The 22443-nt window shown below is 51.9% G+C and overlaps 9 protein-coding genes across 9 annotated transcripts; 4 read left to right on the plus strand and 5 right to left on the minus strand.

The window, feature by feature from the left end:
• Positions 1-2: 2 nt before the first annotated feature.
• nop56 (Nucleolar protein 56) lies at positions 3-2105 on the minus strand. The gene is made up of 2 exons (XM_062880455.1): positions 1748-2105; positions 3-1660 (listed from the first exon to the last, which is right to left on the minus strand). Exons 1-2 carry the CDS (start codon positions 1915-1917, stop codon positions 292-294), a joined length of 1539 nt encoding a protein of 512 aa, XP_062730644.1. The 5' UTR covers positions 1918-2105; the 3' UTR covers positions 3-291.
• Positions 2106-2194: 89 nt separating this feature from the next.
• QC761_512940 (uncharacterized protein) lies at positions 2195-5843 on the plus strand (the record flags this gene model as incomplete). Its single annotated transcript, XM_062880454.1, has 3 exons — positions 2195-2775; positions 2867-5492; positions 5546-5843. The coding sequence occupies exons 2-3, from the start codon at positions 3394-3396 to the stop codon at positions 5841-5843; spliced, it is 2397 nt and encodes a 798-aa protein (XP_062730645.1). The 5' UTR covers positions 2195-2775; positions 2867-3393.
• A 962-nt stretch (positions 5844-6805) lies between these two features.
• Positions 6806-8951, plus strand: QC761_512930 (uncharacterized protein; the record flags this gene model as incomplete). The annotated part of the gene is made up of 2 exons (XM_062880453.1): positions 6806-6879; positions 6931-8951. The coding sequence occupies 2 exons, from the start codon at positions 6806-6808 to the stop codon at positions 8741-8743; spliced, it is 1887 nt and encodes a 628-aa protein (XP_062730646.1). The 3' UTR covers positions 8744-8951.
• Positions 8952-9067: 116 nt separating this feature from the next.
• Positions 9068-12825, minus strand: QC761_0076480 (uncharacterized protein). Its single transcript, XM_062872779.1, has 4 exons — positions 12419-12825; positions 9829-12224; positions 9394-9776; positions 9068-9328 (listed from the first exon to the last, which is right to left on the minus strand). The coding sequence occupies exons 2-4, from the start codon at positions 10500-10502 to the stop codon at positions 9297-9299; spliced, it is 1089 nt and encodes a 362-aa protein (XP_062730647.1). The 5' UTR covers positions 10503-12224; positions 12419-12825; the 3' UTR covers positions 9068-9296.
• Positions 12826-12909: 84 nt separating this feature from the next.
• QC761_512915 (uncharacterized protein) lies at positions 12910-13456 on the plus strand. Its single transcript, XM_062880452.1, has 3 exons — positions 12910-13080; positions 13145-13202; positions 13261-13456. The coding sequence occupies exons 1-3, from the start codon at positions 13060-13062 to the stop codon at positions 13410-13412; spliced, it is 231 nt and encodes a 76-aa protein (XP_062730648.1). The 5' UTR covers positions 12910-13059; the 3' UTR covers positions 13413-13456.
• Positions 13457-13570: 114 nt separating this feature from the next.
• QC761_0076500 (uncharacterized protein) lies at positions 13571-13912 on the minus strand (the record flags this gene model as incomplete). Its single annotated transcript, XM_062872780.1, has 1 exon — positions 13571-13912. The coding sequence occupies one exon, from the start codon at positions 13910-13912 to the stop codon at positions 13571-13573; it is 342 nt and encodes a 113-aa protein (XP_062730649.1).
• Positions 13913-15864: 1952 nt separating this feature from the next.
• On the minus strand, positions 15865-17979 carry QC761_512910 (uncharacterized protein; the record flags this gene model as incomplete). Its single annotated transcript, XM_062880451.1, has 7 exons — positions 15865-16348; positions 16415-16604; positions 16662-16823; positions 16880-17093; positions 17120-17238; positions 17288-17447; positions 17501-17979. 7 exons carry the CDS (start codon positions 17977-17979, stop codon positions 16236-16238), a joined length of 1437 nt encoding a protein of 478 aa, XP_062730650.1. The 3' UTR covers positions 15865-16235.
• A 283-nt stretch (positions 17980-18262) lies between these two features.
• QC761_512908 (uncharacterized protein) lies at positions 18263-19267 on the minus strand (the record flags this gene model as incomplete). Its single annotated transcript, XM_062880450.1, has 1 exon — positions 18263-19267. The coding sequence occupies one exon, from the start codon at positions 19265-19267 to the stop codon at positions 18263-18265; it is 1005 nt and encodes a 334-aa protein (XP_062730651.1).
• A 200-nt stretch (positions 19268-19467) lies between these two features.
• On the plus strand, positions 19468-20923 carry QC761_512904 (uncharacterized protein). Its single transcript, XM_062880449.1, has 2 exons — positions 19468-20410; positions 20459-20923. The coding sequence occupies exons 1-2, from the start codon at positions 20119-20121 to the stop codon at positions 20689-20691; spliced, it is 525 nt and encodes a 174-aa protein (XP_062730652.1). The 5' UTR covers positions 19468-20118; the 3' UTR covers positions 20692-20923.
• The last annotated feature ends 1520 nt before the right edge of the window (positions 20924-22443 follow it).

A 22443-nucleotide genomic window follows, 5' to 3' on the forward strand; every position in this document is an offset into this window, starting at 1 on the left:
CGACGGGTATGTTACATCAAAAGGAACACAGGAAGAGAGCATGGCGTCTACAAAAAAAGCTTTACTACACACGAGAGTATCCCCGAAAACTCCAGTTGCCAAACATTTTGCCCCAAGAAACCCATAGAACTCCAAGAAAATGAGAAAAGGAAAAAAGGACATGATCAAAAGACAGAAGATGACCAGCCAAACCAGACGAGAGGCTCGCGCTTTCAAGCAATGTTCAGAGCCCCCCGTTCTCAGCCAACTAGTCCAGCACAGCAATGCAAAGCAGAAAAAATGCACATTTTCTTACTCAGCAGCCACAGACTTTCTCTTCTTCTTCTTCTTGGAAGGCTCTTCCGCCGCGTCAACCATATCGACGTCCTCGGCACCGACGCTCTTCCTCTTCTTGTCCTTCTTCTCTTTCTTGTCTTTCTTCTCCTTCTTGTCCTTCTTGTCCTTCTTATCCTCCTTGGGAGCCATGTGGTCGACCTGCTCAGAGTCGATGTCCATGCCTCCCTCATCGTCGTCCATAACGGCCTTGATGGCCTTGTCCATGGCATCAATGTTCTTCATTGGCTTGGTGCCCTTGGCGTACCACTCGAGGCGCTGCTCGATCTGGTCGCGCATCACCTCACCGAAACGGCGGGTTGGGTTCTCGCTGAAGTTATCGATACGGGAAGCGATCGAGCACTTGTTGGCAAGATAACGGGAGATGCGGCCCTTGACCTTGGGACCGGCCTTGCCAATGAAAGAACTTTGGTAAAGGAGACCGTACTTGGGAGTAGCGCCCTTGGTCTTGAGAGCGCGGAAAAGAGCCTTCTCGGCACCGAGAATCTGGAGAGTAGAGGCGGGGTACTTGGCGAGGTTGGTCAAGGAACCGGCGTGGGAGATAAGGCGGGCAGCAACGGGAGTGCCGAGGATGACCTGGAGGTTAGGAGCAACATCGCCCATCTTCTTGTCGAGGGACTCGGCGAGGATGCGTCTGTAGTCGGCCATCTCGGCCACGTTGGAGGCGAGGTCCTTGATCATGGCAAGATCAGTCTCGCTGATGTCCTGACCCATGGAGACTTTGGCGGCCTGGATAACGGCCTCGGCCTTGTCCTGGTCCTGGTTGAGAACGTTGGCGATCTCGTCAACGCTCTCGTCAGTGAGAGTCTTCTTGTTGCCAACGGCGATGACCATCTTGGCGTAGGTGCCGTTGTCGGAGACAATGCGGATAAGTTCGGGGAAATGCCAGCCATACCACTCTCTGACACGCATAGCGCCCTGGTTGATACCCTTGTCGAGCGCGTCGAGAGTCGCAATGCCCTGGATGATGTGGTTGTCGTTCTTGTGGACGCTGAACTTGACCTTGGCGCGGGAGTAGGCGTGGCCGAGACCGAGCTGGGCACGGTTGATATCACCCTCCTGGAGGCCCTTGAGGAGCTTACCAGCGTGGACACGGATGCCACGGAGGAGAGCAGCGACGACCTCGGAGGTCTCGGCGGATTCGCACTGGACACCGGTAAAGACAGAGGTGATCTCGCCTGCTAACCTCTTGTCGACGACGCCCAAAACAATCTTGCTCTTCTTTCCGCTGGTCTGGGGGAGGTTGAGTTCGAGGGTGTTCTTGAGGTGGTCGGGCATGATGCCTTCGGAAACGAGGTTGATGGCCTCCAAACCGTGGGCGGCAGAGCTGTTGGACTTGGTGGTTAGTGGGGGGAGAAACTCTTGTTTTCGCAAGCGCGCGTCGCTCGGAGTGCTGGTAACTCGATAAACTCACGTCCATGGGTTGAAGCTGCGCAACTGGACCATCTTGCCAAACTTGTCGAGGCTGGTCATGGCCTCCTTCACCTCGGGGAGCTGCAGACCAACGCTGTCGGCCTGGTGCACGACCTCAAAGAGGGCAAAGCCGACGGCGCTCTCGAAGAGCAGATAATTGACGGCCACCATTGTGACTATTGATTTCTCTGAAACTGTGGGATGACGGGGGAAATGCGCTGGTGGCGGGAGTACCTTGCGCAATTGATCAATTCCACCAGTCCAAGTCGGCGTGTTGTCGATAGCGAGCTGGGATATTTTTTCTGAGCACTCTGAAGTTTTGAAATTTTTGCGGCAAGCTGTCGCGCACGAGCCATGCGGTGTGGGGTCGCGCCCGTCGCTGGTCTTGGCTTTTCAGCGCCTCTATTTTTGTGGAAGCCTTGGAAGTTAGGCATTATTTCTGGCCACTCTCCAAAACAACACTGCCAGCCGACAAAACAGCCACACAGCTGCCCCCTCCTCGGCGTCAACTCCACAGGGCTCATCAGCCACCATCAATCAACCAAGGAACCGTCGCATCCCATCACCTGTGCTACCCCAGATCGGATCCCCCGGACCGAAGTTGTCTCAGCCCTACGGCCTTGATTATCACCAGGAAGTCCATCATTTGCTGATCAAAACCATTCACTGCCCATCATTGATCATTGGTCCTTTTGCCGATATCTCTTTCCGTTCTCAAAGGCCCAAATGCGAGCTGCGTCGAGCCATAGCTGTGTGCATGCCTCCAGCCAACTTGGCCATGGATGGATGGATAAGCAAATATGTTGTGATATTCGTACCTACCGTATGATGCGAGGCGGGCTATCTGGTACACCGCATCCCGAGCTTTGGTGTTAATGTCCTTTTCGTCTTGGTCACGTTGGTCGTATGCACCTCGAGCTGACATTTCACATCTCGTCGCAACCTCACAAATCGACCATGCTTCATTCAGCGCGGACAACGGGATGCGACACAGCATACGGATAGCAGAGCTTCCAGATGCCACAGCAGGTATTATTTCCAGTATACCGTCGTGTATCATGCACTGGACATCAGGAGATTGGGGGCACCCAAGTAGAGCCTATGGCTGACTCCTCATCAGCACAGTAATGAAGGCAGGTCGTCAAGAGGCAGCCTGCAGACACGGCACCACCACCACCAGCAAGGGGGTCCTGTAATTGGGGTTGATCTTCACAACGGTGTCTTCAACCAATCAGCACGTCAGCCACAGCCTCTACAGCCCCCAACACGATCCAGTTGTTCGGCGTCATTGCACACCCAAGCCCACTACGACGTGATAGGCAAGCGAGTCTGACCCCCAACAGTGTGCGCAGCTGCGACAAGCGGCCCTCTTCACCGACCCCCTTTTCAGCCCTGCGAGGACACACTGCCCTCCTTCATATAATGGATGCATACATCATGGTTGCCTTGCCCCGGCCTGTGTACCTGGCAGTTTGACGGTGCTCTTGTGTAAAGGTGTTGTCTTGCTCGGGGGCCAAGTGAAACCAGTCAACCAACTGGTCTTAAACCCCGGCAATTGAGAATCCCCGCCCTCGAGTCACACTCTCCGCGCTTTCGTTGTCAGCTCTCCGTGTTGAACTCAGCGCAGCACAGAACGAGGCAGACATCATGGACTCCAATGAAGCCAGCCGAGAGGCGTCCCAAGGATCCAGCGCCGCTCTGGATGGAGTCTCTGGCATCGCCTTACCAAGACGAAGCGGCGCCATCAGACATGCCGCCGGTAGCCGGCCCATTCTTCCCACCTTGACACCTGGGGTGGGCAAAAACACCTTTGTGGCAACGCCCATTCAAGAGACGCCAGCGGATGACGACCCGAGCAGACACTCGTGGGTCTCGTTCGTTTCAGCCAGCACGGCCAGGTCCTCTGCAGTGCCAAGCATCTTTTCTCAAAGATTCTCGACCTTCTCGGCCTCCACTCGGCAGTCAATTCGTCAGTCCTCGATCGAGTCTCCCATCTCAGCCATCAGCCCTTCGTACAAGAGGCAGGACAGCATCAAGGAAGAAAACCCCTACTTCTGCACCTTCTGCAGTGATTCCTTTGCAACAAAGGAGGAGTGGAGGCTGCACGAAAATGACTACCATGACAAGCGTGAGGTTTACGCCTGCAGCACTTGTTCTGCAGTGTTTCGACGGGCCGCTTCGCTCTGGGACCACGAGAGTGACGTGCATGGAATTAAGCCCACAGATGAGCTTCCCCAGCCAGCACGCTACTCTCCCTTACGAGCTGCCTGGGGTTGCGGCTTCTGCGCTGCCCTCTTCAGATCCCGTACCGACTACCTTGACCACGTTGGGAATCATTACGACGAGGGCTCAGAGCGGGTGCAATGGCAGCACTCCCTTGTCATCAAGGCTTTGCTTCAGCAACCAAAGGTAGAAGAAGCATGGGTTGCCTTGGTGGCAGAGGAGGAGACAGCACAAGGAGCAAAACTGCGGTTCATGTGGGACGAGGGCAACAGCGGCCGACTTCTCGATGCCGAAGAAGCTTCCACATTACAAGATGTCCTTGAGTTTTTCGGAAACAGTGCAATGATGGAAGCGGAGGAAGTTGCCCTCATGGCGTATGACCTTGCCCAAAAGCGGGTGGAAAGAGATGTGAGCAGGGATGTGAGCAGCGTGCTGCCGCAGCGTTATGCTCGACAGGACCCAGATAAGATTACAGAGGTCGATGCTATCTCACAACCTGAATCGTCATCCGCTAGTCACCGAGAATTACCACGCTCGGTAGACGACATGTCTCTGGCCATGTCATCCAACCTTGACATCCCCTTTTCTTCAAATCTGGCCAAATCAAGCTTCTCATCACTGATTGCGGACAAGATTGCTCGAGAGTCTTCGGCACCAATGCCATCAGCAACCGTTGGAGACAGCATTGCGAGACCCTCCTCAGTACCAGCTGTTCTTTCTAAAGCCCGCCCTGCTCCTAGCATCGCTCTTCGAAACGCAACAGCGCGAGGAAATCTTCGTCGCATTGATAGCGGCCTTCCAAGGGCACCTACGCCTCAGCCTGACCAGCGCCGAGGCAACACCCCACCACGCCCGAACCTGATTGCCAACAGAAATGGCATAGCAGTAATGAACCCAACTCAAGATCCATCTACGACTAGTCACCTTCCCGCACATGTACTTGTTGCTCGAGCGAGCCCGCTATCCTCGATCCGCCCACACACAAGCTCCAGTACACTCTCAAGCCACGCAAAGGACAACGCCAGGTGGCTAGATGACAGCACGAGCGAGACAGTGTCGGAAGACAGCGTGTCGGACACTGACTCTTGGTTGGAACATGACGGTTTGTCTGCAGCAGCAAAGACATGGAAGTCGACCTTCAACCAAACAGTAGAGCTTGGCATGGGAGCACTTTGGACTCGCTATAATCATGACTGGAACACTCTTATTGTGCAGTGTGTGGGCGAGGCAGGAAGAAGTAGCAGCTCCCCGCACTACCGCGACACGACGGCCAGGGTTCGAAAGGGGACCTCTTCCAGGCAAAACAAGAACCTGCGGCCTGGGGCGCGTTATCCAATCGATGATGAGGACGAGGACGATGACGACGGTGAGGGGCAGCGGCCTGGTTCATCGCTGTCTAAGCGAAGTTCTTTATCCACAAAAAGATTTGCATGCCCCTTCCGTAAGCATGATCCACACAAGTACAGCCTTCAGGAACATGAAGTGTGCGCCGTCAGATCATGGGGAACCATCTCCAGACTCAAGTAGGTGGCTCTGGTCTCGAGACGGTGAGCAAAGGCTAACAAACCCTATCCAGAGAGCATCTTTATCGCCGTCACTACAAGATCCACTGCCAACGATGCAAGCAAATGTTTGGGGATTTCAAAGAATTGCAGGGCCATGAGATGTCACCACAGGGGTGTGAGCTCGTTCCCGGTCCGCCGCCTTGCGATATTTCAACTCTCCAAGAAAAGCAACTGAAATCACGAAAACACAATGCCCGGCGAAAGACAGATGAGGAGAAGTGGGTAGAGATATACCAGCTTCTATTCCCTAACGAGGAAATACCATCGTCGCCATGTGAGTGCATCCATCAGGATCCAACACTCGCCTAAAGGGAGGTTAGATCGCTGATTTTGATGCCAGATCCCGAAGTCGCCGAAGATATGGGCCCAATATCATCCGAGGCCCAATCCAGCATGCACTTTCAGCACTTTCTTCTCCGCACCTTGCCGAGCCTTTTTACGCAGACTGCGGAGGCGCAGTTTCAGCGACCGATCGCGCCACACGAAGCACTGAGGATGGACAGTATACCGAAAATCATTGAAGGGGCGCTTCAGAAGGCTTTCCTGGAATGGGAAGCTAGGGGCAATAATATTGTCTCTGCGGACCGTTCAGCTGTTTCAATGAGCTTTATACCCGAGATCGTGCCTGAGATGGTACCTCTGAATATTCCATACAGCTATGCGCCCGCGTCGATCTCCCAGACACCCCCAATGTCAGCCGCTCCCAGCGCCGACCATAGCTTCCTCTCTGGGAATCTCGGGGGCATGGGTGGATTCACGCCAGACACAAACGATGACGACTCTGGGTTCGTGGACAATAGTTTCCAGTTCCAGCCAGGGCCACCAGCCTCCTATGCTGGGTTTGTGCCTCAGTACGATACTAGTAGCGACTGGCAGACAGGCCTTGGGCTGATGAACGTCGGTGATACCGACATGGGGTTTGGGAATAATATGAACGTGGGCAGTCACTATCCTGGGTTTTCACAGGGTTAAGTCTTGGACGGGTCGACTTATGTTACTGCCGTTGTAGAGAATCTAGCGCAAGCATTCTTTTACCCACCTCCCTACCTACCTCAAGAGTGATTTTACACCAGTTGACCAATCGAATCGCACTGATAAGCATCGCATTTGTTATACCCCTAACCCTCTTTTGGAACGAAACACCTGGCAGCAATCGACTCGGCCACCAATACACGGACTGACCTGACCATTCAAGCAAAAACGCCACATCACAACGACAATTAAATGAAGCACATGTTCTCTTCAACACCATCAAAACCTTCTCAGCAATCATGTCTCGTAAGCTCAAGTCGAGTCTTTCCGTGGCAGTCAAAGGCTGGTCAGTGGAAAGATACCAAATCTGCGGGTAAGAAACCCGCACAGTCGCAAGAATCGCGCCACTAATTCAATCAAACAGTGATCAACAACACGGTCTCAGCCGAGGTCGCCACGGTGTGCTTCGTGTACAAGACAAGCCGAGCAATGATTTCCGTATCTACCGACCAACAACGACTACGGGGCTGCAAATCAAGTGTCGGGTGATATCACCGGGATTCTTTAACGCGATTATTTACTCCAAGGATGCGAGAGAACCGGGCAGCAGCAAGAGACCTTTTACCACCAATGCCAAGAGAGCGCACCAACTAGATGGGGAGCTAGATGAGCAAGCTGGCCCGACTCTCTTGCCCGAGCAACAAGATGTCGTCAACCATGCAGTTGCCGGTCACAACATCTTCTTCACGGGGCCTGCAGGCTGCGGCAAGTCAACCGTCCTGCGTGAGGTGCGCAAACGTCTCGAAGAGAGGATGACCGTCTGTGTCATGGCACCGACCGGGATCGTGGCTCTCGCTATCCATGGTACGACAACCTGGTCTTTTGCTGGCTGGACACCAAATTCCACCAGAATACCCCTGGAAGATCTCCCCCGCAGGGATCCCATGACTTCGCTACGGCTTTCGAAAGTAAATGTCATCATAATTGATGAGATTAGCATGATAGAAAACAACTTCTTCGAAAGGCTCGACTTCCTGCTGAGGCACATAGAAAGCAGCGACTCCGGCCGGCGGGCCAAACCATTTGGTGGCATTCAAGTCATCATCACTGGCGACTTCTGTCAACTTCCTCCCATCAAGCCCTTCCAGCACTGCTTCAACTGTGGACGAGAACTTCGGAAACCGAAAGAGGGGATAGACTCAACCGTTGACGAGCCACTTAGCACTCGATGCAAACCTTGCGGTCTAACCTTCAGGGAGGAGGATAAGTTTGCCTTCAGTAGCGCCGCCTGGAGTCACTGCAACTTTGTGAATATTCACCTTAAAGCCATTCATCGTCAGAAAGATCCAGCCTTCATCTCCCTCCTCCAGAAATGCCGACTCGGAATTCCGTTCTCCAACCACGACATCACGGCCCTCACCCGCCCCAAACCGACTCTTTCTCAAGACAATGCCGTCAAACTCTTCCCAGTCCGCGCCGACGTCTGGGAGACCAACCACAAGGCCTTCGAGGAACTTGAAACCCCGCCCATCATCTTTAAATGTCACGACGGTTTTGCGGGGAGCTGGGAACACTCCCTCGAATACGGCAAGCGCCTCGATGACGGTACCCTCCAATTTCTCGATCAGCACCGTTTCGACCGCAAGCTCAGATTGAAAAAAGGTATGCGAGTCCTCCTCCTCGCCAGCTTGGGCTCAGACCTTCGTAATGGCTCCCAAGGGACACTTGTCGGCTATGAACCTTTCCGCAGTTGGACGAAGCTCCCCACCTGGAACACTGGCACTATTAGGGGAGAGCACGCTGAAGTTAGAGAGAAACTGGTTAGGGAATTTGCGTCGATGCACAAGAGGCAATTAAAGCAGCGCGGTTTCGGCTGGCCCATTGTCGCATTTGACAACGGGATGACTAAAACTATATACCCTGAGTGTGACATCCACCTGGTCGGGTATGAGAGCCCGTACTCCACAGTCTCCCGCACGCAAATACCCTTGACGGCGGGGTATGCGCTCACTATCCACAAGGCACAGGGCATGACACTGGACAAAGTAATTGTGGACGTTTCGAAGGTGTTTGTGGACAAGCAAATCTACGTCGCGCTTTCTAGGGCCAGATCGCTGGAAGGGCTGCAGGTGATAGGATTGACTAGGGAAAGTGTGGGCTTCGACGATGGCGAGGATTCAGAGAAGGTCAGGAAGTTTTTAAGGGACAGTTTTGGGGATGAAGTGGTGAAATACTGACTGGGCAGTTGGTGTAAATGTGATGGAGTTTGAGCAGGTACGGAGCAACGTACCTGAAGTGTAGAGTACATGTCAGTTTAGATGTTGTGGAAATTCGACAAGATATCACAGTATCTATGAAAGTGTGGTCTGAGTGGGATAGCTCCGACAGTGCCAGGTGTCAAGATTATAAAGTGTCTCGTTATTTACAAGAAGATACAGATTGCAGTGAACTCCAATGGACGTAATATTCGAGAATCTGCGATGAAAAATATGACATAACCTGGGTACCTATGACAGAGTATAGGTAGACTGGACTCCATCAACCGGTCATCAAATACTTATCAATACTCTTCGTCATCACAGGCAAGCAAGCTTGCAGTGTTATTCTAACAATGGTATGATTCAAGGCCGAGAAATATGATGCAACAAATAAGCTAGGCGCAACTCGAAGATATTGGCAAGAAAGATTAAGCTGCGCATTCTTATGAACCTAAACGAAAGCGAGCGACAACAGCCCATTTTCTTTCCCTCTTTTCTTCTTGAAGCCCCAACAAAGAAGACAGTCAGCCACTCAGGCACCAACACCAGGGAGAGCGGGAAGCCCTATTGTCACTCCAGTCAGCACACATTCACACTTCAACATCATCGTCAACCAGGGTCAGACTCACAGCTGTCATAATCCTCCTTCGCGTTCGGCTTGACGGCGCACCGTCTAGCGTTGTCCAAGCTCTGCGTCCTCAAGTTGGCGCAGCTGGCGCCGAAGCAGCCAGAGGTGTCCATTGCCCTCTGCAAGCTGTCGTCCTTCCAGCCAAAGACGTAATCGGCGTGCTGGCCGAGACCGGTAGGGTCGCCGGTGGAGAGGACGAAGGGCTGGGAGCCGTCGGCGGGCCAGTCGGCGCGGTTGGCGAACTTGGAGGTGTCCCAGAAGACCTCGTACATGAGCTGAGGGATGCGGACGGGGTGGGAGGCAGGGCAGTTGCCGCCGAGGGAGAGGAAGTCGGCTGGGCCGGAGGTGGGGTAGGCTACGTGGTCTTGGTGGTTGGGGGTGTCACTGAGGAGATGTTAGATGCGTTCAATATGGTTGTGAAGACAAAGGGACATACAGGTTCTTGCCATCCCAGCAGGTGGGGAAGTGGATGTTGGAGCGGATGCCACCGGGGCAGGGCTTGGTGGGGAAGGCTTCGGTGTCATAGTTGTTATCCATGCAAGGAGCACCAACATCACCCTGGTGGTTGGGGCCGGAGTAGCATCTGAAGCAGTTTTGACGACGGAGCTTCTGGTCGGGGCGGGAGCGGACGTTGGGGTCACCGACGAGCATGCGGAAGCCGGGCTTGAAGGCCGTGATGCGGCCGGGCTGGGCCGAAACGTAGTAGATCAAAATACCGCCGTTGATCTGGGTTGAGAACCTGTCGTTGAACTGCAATGGGGCAGAGAACTGGGGGACACGCTTGTAGGACCCGTTGCGGGCCTTGAAGTAGAGGTTGGCGGTCCAGTAGTTGGAGAAATCGTCCGCGAAGGAGCACGTTGTGCAGGTGGAGTGCTGGGCGACATCGTCGGTGGGCATGGTGGCGTTGAAGGCGTTACCACCAATAATTTGGTGGATGTGAGGCGAGGGGATCTGGCCGGGGTTGACAAGGGGGTCGATGCGGTCGATGACGAGCTGGGTGCAGCCGAATCGAAGCATGGTCAAACCGCCAGGTCCACCGAACTGAGGGTTGGGGCTGGCCTTGGGGGCCGCCTCGGCCAGAGCCGCAAGGAAGAGCGACGTCCAAAGCATCTTTGCTTTTCTCCTTGGTCTTGATCTGTGTCTGACAACAGCAGCCTTCGCTGGGAACGATGGGAAAGAGGTGGTGACTGTGGAACAATTGCTGAACCAGAACTTCAACCAGGGACGATGATGATGGTCGTTCGGGGGATCACGTTTATATCTCTTTTTCTGGGCTTTCTTTGGAGCCTCCAAAACGTGGTATTCTCCATTTCTTCCAAGATTGTTCCATTCGGAAGCAACTGCCGTCGTACCAGACGGACTGGGTGAAATGCCGAGCACATGGCAGCCATCTGGCCGCCAGTACGGGGTCAATATTGAAGGCGACAATATCCAAATAGATTTGGCGGGTGATAGAAACCTTTTCGGCGGCAATCCTCCCTTGATCGCGTTGCGTGTGGGGTCAATAAACAAAGTACCCCTTTTAGTGGTGGTTTTGGCATCTGACCAATTGGAGGGTGCGGAACCGACGTCATCCAGGGTGGTCTCCCCTGATCAGGCTGAGTATGCGGCAGATTTGTGATAGGACAGCCAGTTCATATACAAGGAGCGTCTATACAATGACTGGGCAGGCAAGTTCTAGGAGTTGCCACATTGGGCAAAGAGAGACAGGTCTCGATGCAAAAGAGTGGGAAGGCCAAGAGGCCGAAACATGACAGGAGCTGGGGTAAATAGATGAAAGCCATGTGGTATGCCACACACAGACCTTGACTTCGGCGGCTGTGATGCCCACGTTGCCACTGCGGCAACGGGCACACATGAGTAGCGAGGACTACAGAGGTTTGTGGTTGGAAGGATAAATTCTACCGTCCAGCGAAACGCTACAACAAAACGTGGCATCCCATCGGGCGGCCCGAAAAGAAGAGGAGGGATCAACCTGGGTAGATGGGAAGGTGAAAAAGGTGGGAAGCATTGGTGTGATGTGATGCTATGCTGGATGTGGGATACCGGGTCCAGCGAGTTGGGCGGTTGAATGGGTCCCGGTGGCTTTTTCTGTTGTCCGTTTATTGTGTAGCACACAGACATTTGTCTAGTGTAAACTGAACCAAATGATCTCCAGACTCTGATGTTGATCGTAAGAGGGATGCCGAGATCGCTGTGGTCAGTGTACGGTCAACAATCTCTGCCAGCCTGGTTTCAGCCCGCTCATCGTAATGTTGGGCCGCTGTCTGCCAAGTGTTTTGCTTTCTGACATGCCAGCGGCAGTCGTGAATAGCAGGCATCACGAAATCTAGAATGTTTGTCTCGGCCCAACATTGCTCAAATATATTGCCGTCGAGACCTTCACGTGAAACTCAGAAGGCGTTGATCCAGTCGATTTGTCAGGAGACGCCAACTCTGGTGGTCTTTAGCGTGTTGACATCATCCGTGCTCTTTAGATTGAACACCTGAGAGGTGTTGGAGAGACTGATGTTGACTCTGGAATCTTCCAAGACGGCCTGACTGCCACCCGAGCATGAGCACGAGAGCGCGCAGATGTCCTCGCAATGTATTTTCGGCTGTCTTTTCCGAGTGTTCTCCTTCGTGACCTCGCTTCAAGAGAAACCGAACCTTTCCCTGCAAAGCAAAGCAGCTGGTCGCTCAACCTGGTCACCATTTCGTGCTTGCTTGCATCGCTAGCCGTTGACGAGGCCCTTGGTGTTTTGTACCTCTTGCTGAACTCCGGTTTCGAGGCTGCGATCCTCTCATCTGTCTCCCAGTCTTTGGTCCTGTGAATATTCGAGCCCTCGATCTCTATGACTCTGTTAGTCCAAGGCCAAAACTGCGAGATGACCAACGGCAAAGCTCAAGGTAAGGTTGGGCAGCCCCTTCGCCTAATGGGTTTCACCATTCCTGCCATGAAAATTTGATACCCATAAAGACTTTGTCACTGATCCAAAATCCCAACATCAGCCTTCACCTCTCCGTTAGAAGACCACTTAACTCACATACCAAACACTCCACGTGTTCACGACCTTTTCCCTCCATTCGTACTCCAGGTCGTAAAAACCGTTTACAGTCACATTTGGGTTATGGATGTGCGAGACCCCAGAAGACATATTGCTTAATATGTTCAAGTCGTAATGCCAAACCGGGACAAGTGGTCCAGTGCAACCCCTCACCTCATCCTCGGAAGAAGACCACTCGTGATCATCAAACGTGGTAACCGTTGTCTTGGCGACAACCATAACCCTACTTCTGGCTCGCCCCTTTTCACCCCCTGGGTGCCCAGGCCTCGGACTTGAACTCGAAGGCGCTGTTGCAAATTGGGAAAGCATGCAGTTTTGCTGGTTGAGTTTGAGCCTTAACAATTGCCTTACCGTCAGCCTCTATGCAGTCGTGATGCAAGCCACATTCATGGTTGCGTTCAGCAAGGCTGCGCCTCAATGAGATGTGATGAGGGGGAGAGGCCGCCGGGGTTGGACCGGATAAATGCACGGGTTATTCCGCGCCATTCGAGATCAACGTCTATGTCAGGATTGAGTTGGGCGCATAACCTGTGATATTATTCACGATTTGTGAAACATAATTCTGGAAGTTGCCGAGTCTCTGCGTCAGGCAGGGCAATAACAAGCTGCTGGTTATCGTCATGGGGCATCTTTCCACCATTGTATGCTCAGTTTCCCCTCACTTACCTATCTTAGTAACTTCTGATCATGCTGACATTCCCACAGGGGCAGACCATCAAAGATGTCACAGGCAAATTTATGATGTTGATCGTGGGTGCAACTGGTAGGGCTTTACTCAGTGAAATCAATCTCTCAACCCCTTTACTAAGACTACCGCAAAGCGGCAAGCCGAGCCTCGCACACCGACGGTGTTGACTGCGTACCGTACGACCCCAATGGTCCACCACCAAAGAAGGGGGCCGTGAAAGATGTTCAAGTTGCGGAAGAACATATCGGATCAAATGGCAAGGCTAAAGTTAAATGGTACGAGTAGTAGTAGATCTTAATTCCAGCTAACAATGATAATAACATGAAGCTTCATGAAAAGAGTGTCTGAAATAGTTGGCAAAGGAAGAAAGTTTTCTATCATCCTTTTCCACCCACCTCAGCCATTCCAAAATCCAATACCTTCCTGCCACTCATGATCCCAATCTAGCACCGCACCTGCGTAACAAAAGCCCCATTGTAGTTCACCTGCCTGTTGGGAACAATAGCAGCGCCCACGGCAGTATTCCCGTTGAAAGCCTGGCAACGGGCGTTACTCGGTCCACTGACGATAAGGGCCGAGAAGAGGGGGCCGTTGCGGTTGAAGACGCCGCCTCCGGCGCGGATTTCGCGCTGGATAAAGGTGGTTTGGCGCTCGATCTCCAACTGGACCCGGACAACGGATTGGCGGGCCTCGAGGGCGGGCTCAACCTCGGCCGCTGGGGCGGGAGCGGGAGCCGCGGTGGCGAGGGTGATGAGGAGGGTTGTGAGGAGGTTTTTGAGCTGCATTTTGATAGTTGGAGGTGGTAGTTTGATTGGCTCGGTTACGGAAGTTGGAAGAAGATGTTGACAGGAACAGTGATGGTGGTGAGGATGGAGAGAGGGTTGAGTACAAGTCGATAGTGAGTTATATACTTGCCATCCAGATTGTGCTCGGTAAGCATTTTTAGGATGCTATATGAGTCGTACCAAGAGGCTGTTGACACATCTAGACATCGCCTCATCATCGGAAGAGGAAGGACCCGAGCTTGTGTCATTGTCGTTGGCTCTCGTTGGGTAACCGGTTCGACGTGAATGGCATCAAGACCTTACGCGTCGTCGGAGTAGACACTAGCAAACAATGATGCCAAGCATCCTTTTGGCAGTGTCCATAAGGTAGGTGATCTCAATCATGATTCGCCAGTGACCATTATTCGCAAGAGGACACAAGAGAGCATGTTTATCTGAGGTCAGACCAACAGTCATGGTGTTGGTGCTGGTCGTCGTCAAAACTATTGCAATAGGCTTACCGTGCTATATTGGACCCAGAGTTTAGTTCCTGACAAAACAGTCTCTAATTTTCGTTGCGCTTCCGGAAAACCTATTAGAAAATGACGCCACCTAAACTCGACTTGTCATATTCTCATTTTCTAGTTATGGTGGGTATTTGATTGGTATAGGATGGAGCCTTGCATCTCTTCGGTCAACCTTCGGAGAGAAAGTGGCTCGTTGTCAGACAACATGTCAGCTCCACTCTAAACTTGGCATCATTGCATTTCCTTGGGACCTCGGATGGTAAGCACTCCGCATTCTGTCATCCTACTTGTGACACAGTGCCAGACAGTTCACAATGGGGGCCAGAGGCAAAATAAATGAGGCATCCACCCATGGCACCTACCTGGTAGTGAAACAACCGAAACTGGCAGTGAGGAACGGCTTGACTGGATGAAGCAATCGCAGAGAGTATCAGGCTTCTCAACCAAAATATCTGAACATGTAATCTAGAGCATAGATACTTGGGCTTTTGCTAAGACTATTCTCACCCGCTCTCGTAACATGTTCTGGATGTGTCGTGAATTCAATAGATATGCGCTGATCTCACATTCCAGCTCTGTGGTTACACGGCAGCTGACTACCAAGCACCTCAAATGGAAGTAGTATACCTCCGTAAGGCGCTAACCTCGAGTGAAAACTTTGTGCGGTCACTATTCAAAGCAGAAAAACCACCAGGTAAACACTTCAGAACGAGGCGTGATAGGCATGATAAGTGACCCCTGTTTCTCAAAACATTGTTACTTTTAGCACTGGCCCTGATGGAGGCGAGGCATAGTACTGTTAGGTAGGTAAGATAAGCAACAAGTCTGTCCAGGCAACAGAGTGGTCGATGAGCCAAGTCGGCCAAATTTTTGCGTGAGCCAAGTTAAGCCCGGGAGAGGCTCTATTTACCGACTTACAAAAGCGTGTAATGTCTTTATTCTAGTACAAATACTGATAATAGTTAGGTTTATAGTAGTGAAGGTAGTAATTTAGCCCCTGTATGTTGCCAAGAATCGGGCCGGAAAAAATACCGGAAGGTTTACAAGCCTGTGAGCCAAGTCAAGCCGGCAAGGACCTCAAGTTAAGTTCAGGTCCTGGGCGGCAAGCCAAGTCAAGTCAAGCCAAAGGCTGGCTTGACTGGGCTTGGCTCATCGACCCCCCTGTCCACGCATTTCAAACTACATATCATTGACCTTAAACTAGCCTGATATTTTGAGCAATCACCACCCCATTACTCTATCGAGTCTTGCATGCCTCCACCTACGGGGCCGGGAAGGGACAGGAAATATAAAGTTTATGGGGGTGGTCTCTTCCATGAAATTGAGGAAGCCACAGCTGAGTCTCCCACTGCATATGTCCAAGGCGTTACAACAGTACCCATTTAGCACTGTAAATTCTAATTTGGTAACAGCGCCCAATGCTCCACATAACGGTTGGTTACGATAAAGGTAATGCTCTTGACATAGCTCACTGATGTTGTAAGTGGGGCTCGAGATATGGAAACACACCCGACTTTATCCTCCGGTGAACCTGAGTAGGTATATGATTATTGACTCGCCACCCAGGATGTGTTTAGGTCTGTCGCGCATACGCTATGAAGGACCCTTTGTGTCCATGATCAACAGGCAGCGTCAGGACATCCTTCCACGGTTTGACGACTGAACTGGCTTTGATCGAGGCCACTTAGCCAAGGAATTTATGAGTCAGATTCAAAAATCTTCAGAAATAACTGAGGTTCGCATCGTCAGAGACCTTCCCGCCAGCTAACATGCATTGATCTTCCCTTGCCAGCAACCCCAAATCTTGTAGATACCATCTACCAACTCACGAGCAACTTCACAATCCCCACGTCCCGATCCAAAGGCGTGTACTCAATCTCGTCGATTGGCTTCGCCAGCTTCAAGCTCGGAACCCTATCAAACAGCGTGGCTTTCCACATGTTATCAGCCAAACACGTGCAACCCACACCGTACACACGAGAACCTCGAAACTTACCAAACACAGTCATCAGCACAGTTTTTGCCAGATGCTCCCCGATACACCGGTGTGGGCCAAACCCAAACCCGAGGGCACATTCCTGTCCCCACTTGCGGTGCATGTCGAATCTTTCGGGGTCCGAGAAAATGTCTTCATCTCTGTTGGCTGATTGGTTCGAGGCGATGATGCCCTCTCCGGCGCGGATGATCTGTCGAAAGTTTCATCAGCCATGGCGCCTTCTGGCCAAGGTTTTGGACTGACCTACCTTGCCACCAATCTCCACATCCTCCTTAGCAGTCCTCTTCATGGCCATGGCAGACGCAGTATGGTACCGGCACAGCTCCTCAACAAACGGATCCGCCCACTTCTCTGGGTCGGCCTTGAGCTCAGCAAGCTGGTCAGGGTTCTGGAAGAGGGTTACCACGCCCTTTGACACATGGTTAGCTTTGCCACTGGCACATGGATACAAGAACAGCAGCATACCAAAGCAATCATGTTCACCATCGTAGCATTCCCAGCAACAAGCAGCAAAAACGTCATTTGCACCGCATCTTCCTTGCTCAGATTCCCCGTCTTGACTTGCTCTGTCACCAGCCTGCTGACGAGGTCATCTTTAGGGGACTCAAGACGCTTCTCAACGAGTTGGGTGAGGTACTTGAGGAGCTCTCTGAGGTCACATGTCAGCTTGCTAGTCGGGCTGGTCCGAGATTGGATACTACGGACTGTGCGGCAGCAGATGCTTCTCTGGCCGTTGAGCTACCGTTTGTGCGGATGGCATTTTGTTGGGTCAAAAACTCGAGGTCTTCAAAAGGGACTCCCAGGATGGTGTAGATCATCTGAGCCTGTTAGCGGCTAACTGGAGGGCTATCAATTAGCTCTTGAGAAACTTACGGCAGATGGAACAGGCAAAGCAAACTCCTGAACCAGATCCATCGGGCCAGAGGAGCACCCTTTGCTCTTCATCTTGTCAAGCAAATCCGTGACTGTCTTGGTGATGTAGGGCTTCAAAGAGTCGATGTGCTCTGTCGTGAAGGCGAATTCGACCATGCCGCTGTCCCCGCTTGTCAGTTCAAACCCTCGAATGTGTTGACAGTGTCAACATACCGATACTTGGTATGCTCCGGGGGATCCATATCCACAAAGGTAGGTCTCTGCTTCGCAGCGAGCTTCCCATTGGCATTAAGCTCTGGGAAGCCAGGGCGTCTTCTTTCCTTTGACAGCCGCTGATCAGTAGCCACCTGGCAAACATCCTTGTACTTTGTCACCAGCCACGCCGGTGACCCATCAAACAGCTTCACCTTCGACACCGGATCCGTCTTCCTCAGCTTGGCAAATTCAGCTGGAGGATCAAGTCCGGAGGCCCTTTTAAAGGGGAAACCGGGCATATCCACCGCTCCCATGGTGGCTAAACTGCGTTTGAGAAAGTGGAGGGTGGTGGTTCGGAATGGTGGCTGGGAGAGACGGGGCGTTTGGGTGAGGGTGGCGGTCATTTTTGAACTGGCATGCACCGAAAAAATGGGGTGGCTGATTGTGTTGGTATCACCCCAAATGTTTATTGACCATGGATCATTGTTACAAAGCATGGATACGTCATCTGCTCGTCAAAATCGAACACATCGCAGGTGTAGTGGAGAAATGTCTTCATTGGATGGTTTATCTGATGCTGTGGTGATGAGGTGATCCGCTATCTGATGCTCAGGCTTCTGCAGAGTCGGCGTCCTGCGGCCACGGCGGCTGGAGTTAGTTGTAATAGGCTCCAAACCGAAGCTCTCCCCGCCAAGGACAATCTGCTGCTTGGTTGCTCTGTAATTCCGCAATGTCCTCTGCTATCTTGAGCTTCCTGTACGAACTGAGCTTCCTCCACCTTCAATCCCTTTTTTTCATCGCCTGCTTGATTTTCGCCCTCAGGGTGCGTTTTCTCTCCATGACTTTGGTCTTCCAAGCTGGTGTATTTTCTTCTCGGACAAAGTGATCTCGAAGTTTCTGTTCCAAATCCGGCGGGAGTGGTTGATTCGGTGCCAATTTTGTTTTCCATTGTTTTAGCTGCCGAAGCGTCCCCATACGGTTCCTGGCAATGCGGCTAGCGGCTGCGAGGTTATTTGATGTGGAAAGCTGGGATAGAACGTCCCAGACCTGCAGGGTTCTCGCATCGTGGATGAAATGGGCCAGCTTATAGAAGGCGTCGATAGGGATTGATGTCCTGCCAATATAAAGATCAATTCCTTTGACCATACCGATTGTCTGCAGCGTTGTCCATCGGTCTCTCCAGATTGATTTGCAGAGCAGCTCCAAGCAGCGCTCAAACACAGATTTTGCTTCTTTTGAGGGCTCTGGCAAAGAGAATAGTCGTAGGATGGACGCATATTGTTTTCGAAAAGCGTCTTTGTTTTGTGGGCGGGCCGCGGTGTTAACAGCCAAAGCGTGCATTTCCCGGAGTGTTTTGGCGACTTGCTCTAGATCCCATCGTTTCGGCGGCTTTCCCATGAAACCTCTTACGTGGTTAGCCTTGGTAACGAGGTCGTTCTGCTGTAGGTTGTAACTTTGGGCCTCGTCAGGTTGATGAGGGTTGATGCAGAGGGGCCGAAGGAAGAACATCTGCTCCTTGGTCTCATGGCGCATATATCGCAGATAGTGTTCGATCTCGAACTGTAACTTGGCCTCGTTACCATTAAGGACAATTGATCGCGTCTTTTTCTTGGTCTGTACTGGGGGAATGAGAAAATCGTAAGTGGGATGGGTTATTGGTAGGTCGTGCAGGCTGCAATGGAGAGGACTGAGAGGGTCGTTTGATGGGTTAACCAGAAGAAACCGCGCAATTCCTCTCGACGGGAGGTTCTGGTAAACGAATTCTTTTGCCCGCAGCACAACCATAGCTCTTGATGTGATTCGATTGTTGAGTGCTGGGAGTTGTGTTTTAGCAATTCTCGTGCTCCGAAAAGATTGCACCGAGGAGAGGCGAGGCGAGGCGCTCGGGCCACATTACAGCACCACAAAATATACCCCAGATGCCACCTCTTCAACGTGCCTACTTTGTGTAAACGGCAGGCTTTAAGGCCTGCTCCACACTAGACGACCGTCGACGCACCATTGTTAGCCATCCGCTACATTTTTCCCGCTGACTCCGCTATTCGACTTTTCTCTCGATGGGACAATTGTCTATCAATCCAGCAGGGAGCTTCTTGTTTTGAACAACGTGGAATGTATTGGCGATGATACCCTTGACTGCTCGGAGGTCATTCTGCCCTTAAAAGGCGTCTTGATCTGCCGTTGTTTCTACCACCTTCCAGAATGCCCATCACCCTTATGACCATTGATATGCTGGTCATCTTCACGTTTCCTATCATGATGAATCATCAGTGGCCTCGAAAACCCACACCAACCCAAAAAACCACCATGTCAGCCTCAACCAAAACACGCGGCGTAGCACACCTCCTGGCCCCAACCCATGAGCCAGGCCAACCCCAGACCACCCTCAACACTACAACCACAATCCGATCCCCGGATATCATGATTAACAAAACCACGGATGTCAATCCTCTGCAAATCCATCCACCACCATTGAAAATCACAGTCTCAACCTGAACCACCAACCGCTCTTCTCCACTATCATCACGACGCCCCATTCTGCTCAAAATCTTCTTAACCCAGCATGTCCTCCAAATCTCAAATCCAATCATGTCAATCCCCAAAGATAGCCCATTCTTCGAAATATTATCGCCAAAATGCCACCACCACCCTTCCCCCCACCATTCCCCAGCACCCTCGCCCGCCGGAGAACAACCCGCCAACTAGGCTTTTCCTCCGTCCAATCCTTTACAGAATGGGAAGAAGCGCTCGTCTTAGACCACCTCTCGGCATTTATATGCGATTACCTCGCTCTCGGACTCACCGTTGTCCCTCGCAAAGGGAATGCCTTCATCCAGTTTGTGGACTTGGACAATGCGGTAAAGCGTCGGATCCAACAGCTGGAGGATGGTGATTTTATGGAAGCGTATAATCCTGATAAATCAGATTGTGAGTACCACAGTGCAGTAGAGAGAACGGGACTGACTGAAGAAACAGGGACAGCAAGGGATCATTATAAACAGTTCATTGTTAGTATTGTTGCCGAAGATAAATGGTACGGGGAGAATGGTGATGAGACGGCGGAATTGTATAAACGAGGATGGGACGGGGCAAAGTTGACGAGGAAGATGTTTCGGTTGCTGGAGTTTTTGATACAAGAGTGGAAAGATGGGGCGGGGGCGGAGGATGTGGTTGAGGGGGCGGTGAGGAGGAAGATGATAGGCAGGTGATTTACGATTGTTTTGCGTTGTGTTAGCGGGCAGCATTGGCGGTGGCGTTTTTGGGGGGCTTGTTGCATTTTCAGCGTGTGGGGTCGGGGCGTTCAATGTATGTAGTGAGTGCAATTCAAAACCACTTGGTCAGTCTTGCTCGGTAGGTCGGGTACAAATGGAAACAAGAAGAGAAAGACACTAGATAACCATGATATCATTCTAGCAGTGACGAGAGAATGGATAGTCCATCGTGTTTTTTTCTTTGCTTGCTTCACCCTCCACTCATCAAGAAAATCCTCTGCCACTTTGTCTCTCTAAAATGCAGTCGAGTCAATGTTTCTTAGAATCCTGGCAGATTCAACAGTTGGTTACAACCCACCATCCATGCCAAATGCCGGCTGATATTCCCTCGCGCCGTGGTAAGCGTCGCCATGTTCATCTTTGAACCATATCTCCCCGTCACTATTGCCCAATTCCACTCGGTACCCAGCAGGTTGAGGTGCATTGCACAGTGCACGGACAGCCGGAAACAGTGTCATTTGCTGCCTTCTGAATTCCATGGAGATATTCTCGGTAGAAAAAAGTTATTTTATCAAAAGGGGTTTCTCGCCGTCCGTCATCATAGATTCGATAGGATTATTGAAGTTGTTGGGGGTGAACAAGTCTCTTGACTGCATCGGGTTTGGGGGGCTGATCTCGTGCATTGGGTATGTCTCTGGGCGGGAGGATGAAGCTGGTGAGGCAAGGCCGAATTTGAATCTTTTGGCCCTGCGGCGGACGGTGACGTTGAAGAGGATTATCAACGGTCTGAGGGATAGGTTCGAGGAGATGTGTCGGTTCTATGAGAAGCATCACATCAGGCCGGTGGTGGATCGTGTGTTTGGGTTTGAGGAGGCGGTTGAGGCGATGAAGTATCTGGCGACCGGGTCACACTTTGGGAAGGTGGTTGTAAAGGTTGAGTAGGTAAATACCAAGTTAGGACGCTTTAACAGATGGCTTCCTATGTAGTCTCTACTCCCTCGAATCCACGTAAATCCCTACTTTCCCACTCTTCCCACAACCCTCGGCTCCCCTCCTTTGGAGACCACAGCTTCCTGAAGCATCTCAACAAAGCGTTTTCAACTCCCTCACCCATTTCAGCAGTAACTCCATCCCAATAATCCGAATCTAGATGCAGCTTCCGATCGTCCAGTATCCTTATCTCTTTGATCCCCAACTTCTCCTTCTTCCAATCAGAAAAGTACTTCTCGACCACCCAGTGGCGCTGCAGACCCGCAATGTAATGTTCCATCCCAAACTGCATGGAACCCCACCCCAGAGCCCTTCCTGTTCCGAGCCCAGTAGACACAATTCCATCCGCGTGTCTAGAAGTAGTGATCAGCCCCCCACTCCGCACAACCATGGTTTCCAGTGACGCAGATGACACTGCCAAAAAGATCTGCTTAGCGAGTTTGCTATCAAGCGCGCAGTTCACCATGAAATCCATGATATCTCCGTTCGTCAGTCCCCTATAGGCCATTCCAAGCGCATCGTGAGGGGCTCGTTCCTCAAAAGGGGCGAATGGCTTGCCCTTCCGAGCAGCCACGTGCACTACAACACTGGAATTCTGGGACTTTTGCACGTGGGATTAACTGCGGCGGAACAATTATGTCCACCGGCCTCGATGACGCATCCAGGTGGAGCGAAAGATGCCGAAGCTTGGGGAAGCTGTGCCTAATGGTTTGATATAACGTAACTTCGGCTCTGTTACCCCTTGACCTGTGCACAGGA

Source organism: Podospora bellae-mahoneyi, chromosome 5 (assembly GCF_035222275.1).
Source record: "Podospora bellae-mahoneyi strain CBS 112042 chromosome 5, whole genome shotgun sequence".
Classification (NCBI taxonomy): Eukaryota; Fungi; Ascomycota; class Sordariomycetes; order Sordariales; family Podosporaceae; genus Podospora; species Podospora bellae-mahoneyi.

Excerpts from the sequence above, each read along its gene's own strand:
- nop56 (XM_062880455.1), bottom strand. The coding sequence starts at position 1,917 with ATGGTGGCCGTCAATTATCTGCTCTTCGAGAGCGCCGTCGGCTTTGCC. Across the intron at positions 1,661-1,747 it reads CGCAGCTTCAACCCATGGAC|CTCTGCCGCCCACGGTTTGG; the intron begins GTGAGTTTATCG and ends CAAGTCCAACAG.
- QC761_0076480 (XM_062872779.1), bottom strand. The coding sequence starts at position 10,502 with ATGCTTTGGACGTCGCTCTTCCTTGCGGCTCTGGCCGAGGCGGCCCCC. Across the intron at positions 9,777-9,828 it reads TGCTGGGATGGCAAGAACCT|TGACACCCCCAACCACCAAG; the intron begins GTATGTCCCTTT and ends ACATCTCCTCAG. Across the intron at positions 9,329-9,393 it reads GAAGGAGGATTATGACAGCT|GGCTTCCCGCTCTCCCTGGT; the intron begins GTGAGTCTGACC and ends GAGTGACAATAG.
- QC761_512915 (XM_062880452.1), top strand. The coding sequence starts at position 13,060 with ATGGGGCATCTTTCCACCATT. Across the intron at positions 13,081-13,144 it reads TGGGGCATCTTTCCACCATT|GGGCAGACCATCAAAGATGT; the intron begins GTATGCTCAGTT and ends ACATTCCCACAG. Across the intron at positions 13,203-13,260 it reads GTTGATCGTGGGTGCAACTG|CGGCAAGCCGAGCCTCGCAC; the intron begins GTAGGGCTTTAC and ends ACTACCGCAAAG.
- QC761_512904 (XM_062880449.1), top strand. The coding sequence starts at position 20,119 with ATGCCACCACCACCCTTCCCCCCACCATTCCCCAGCACCCTCGCCCGC. Across the intron at positions 20,411-20,458 it reads TAATCCTGATAAATCAGATT|GGACAGCAAGGGATCATTAT; the intron begins GTGAGTACCACA and ends CTGAAGAAACAG.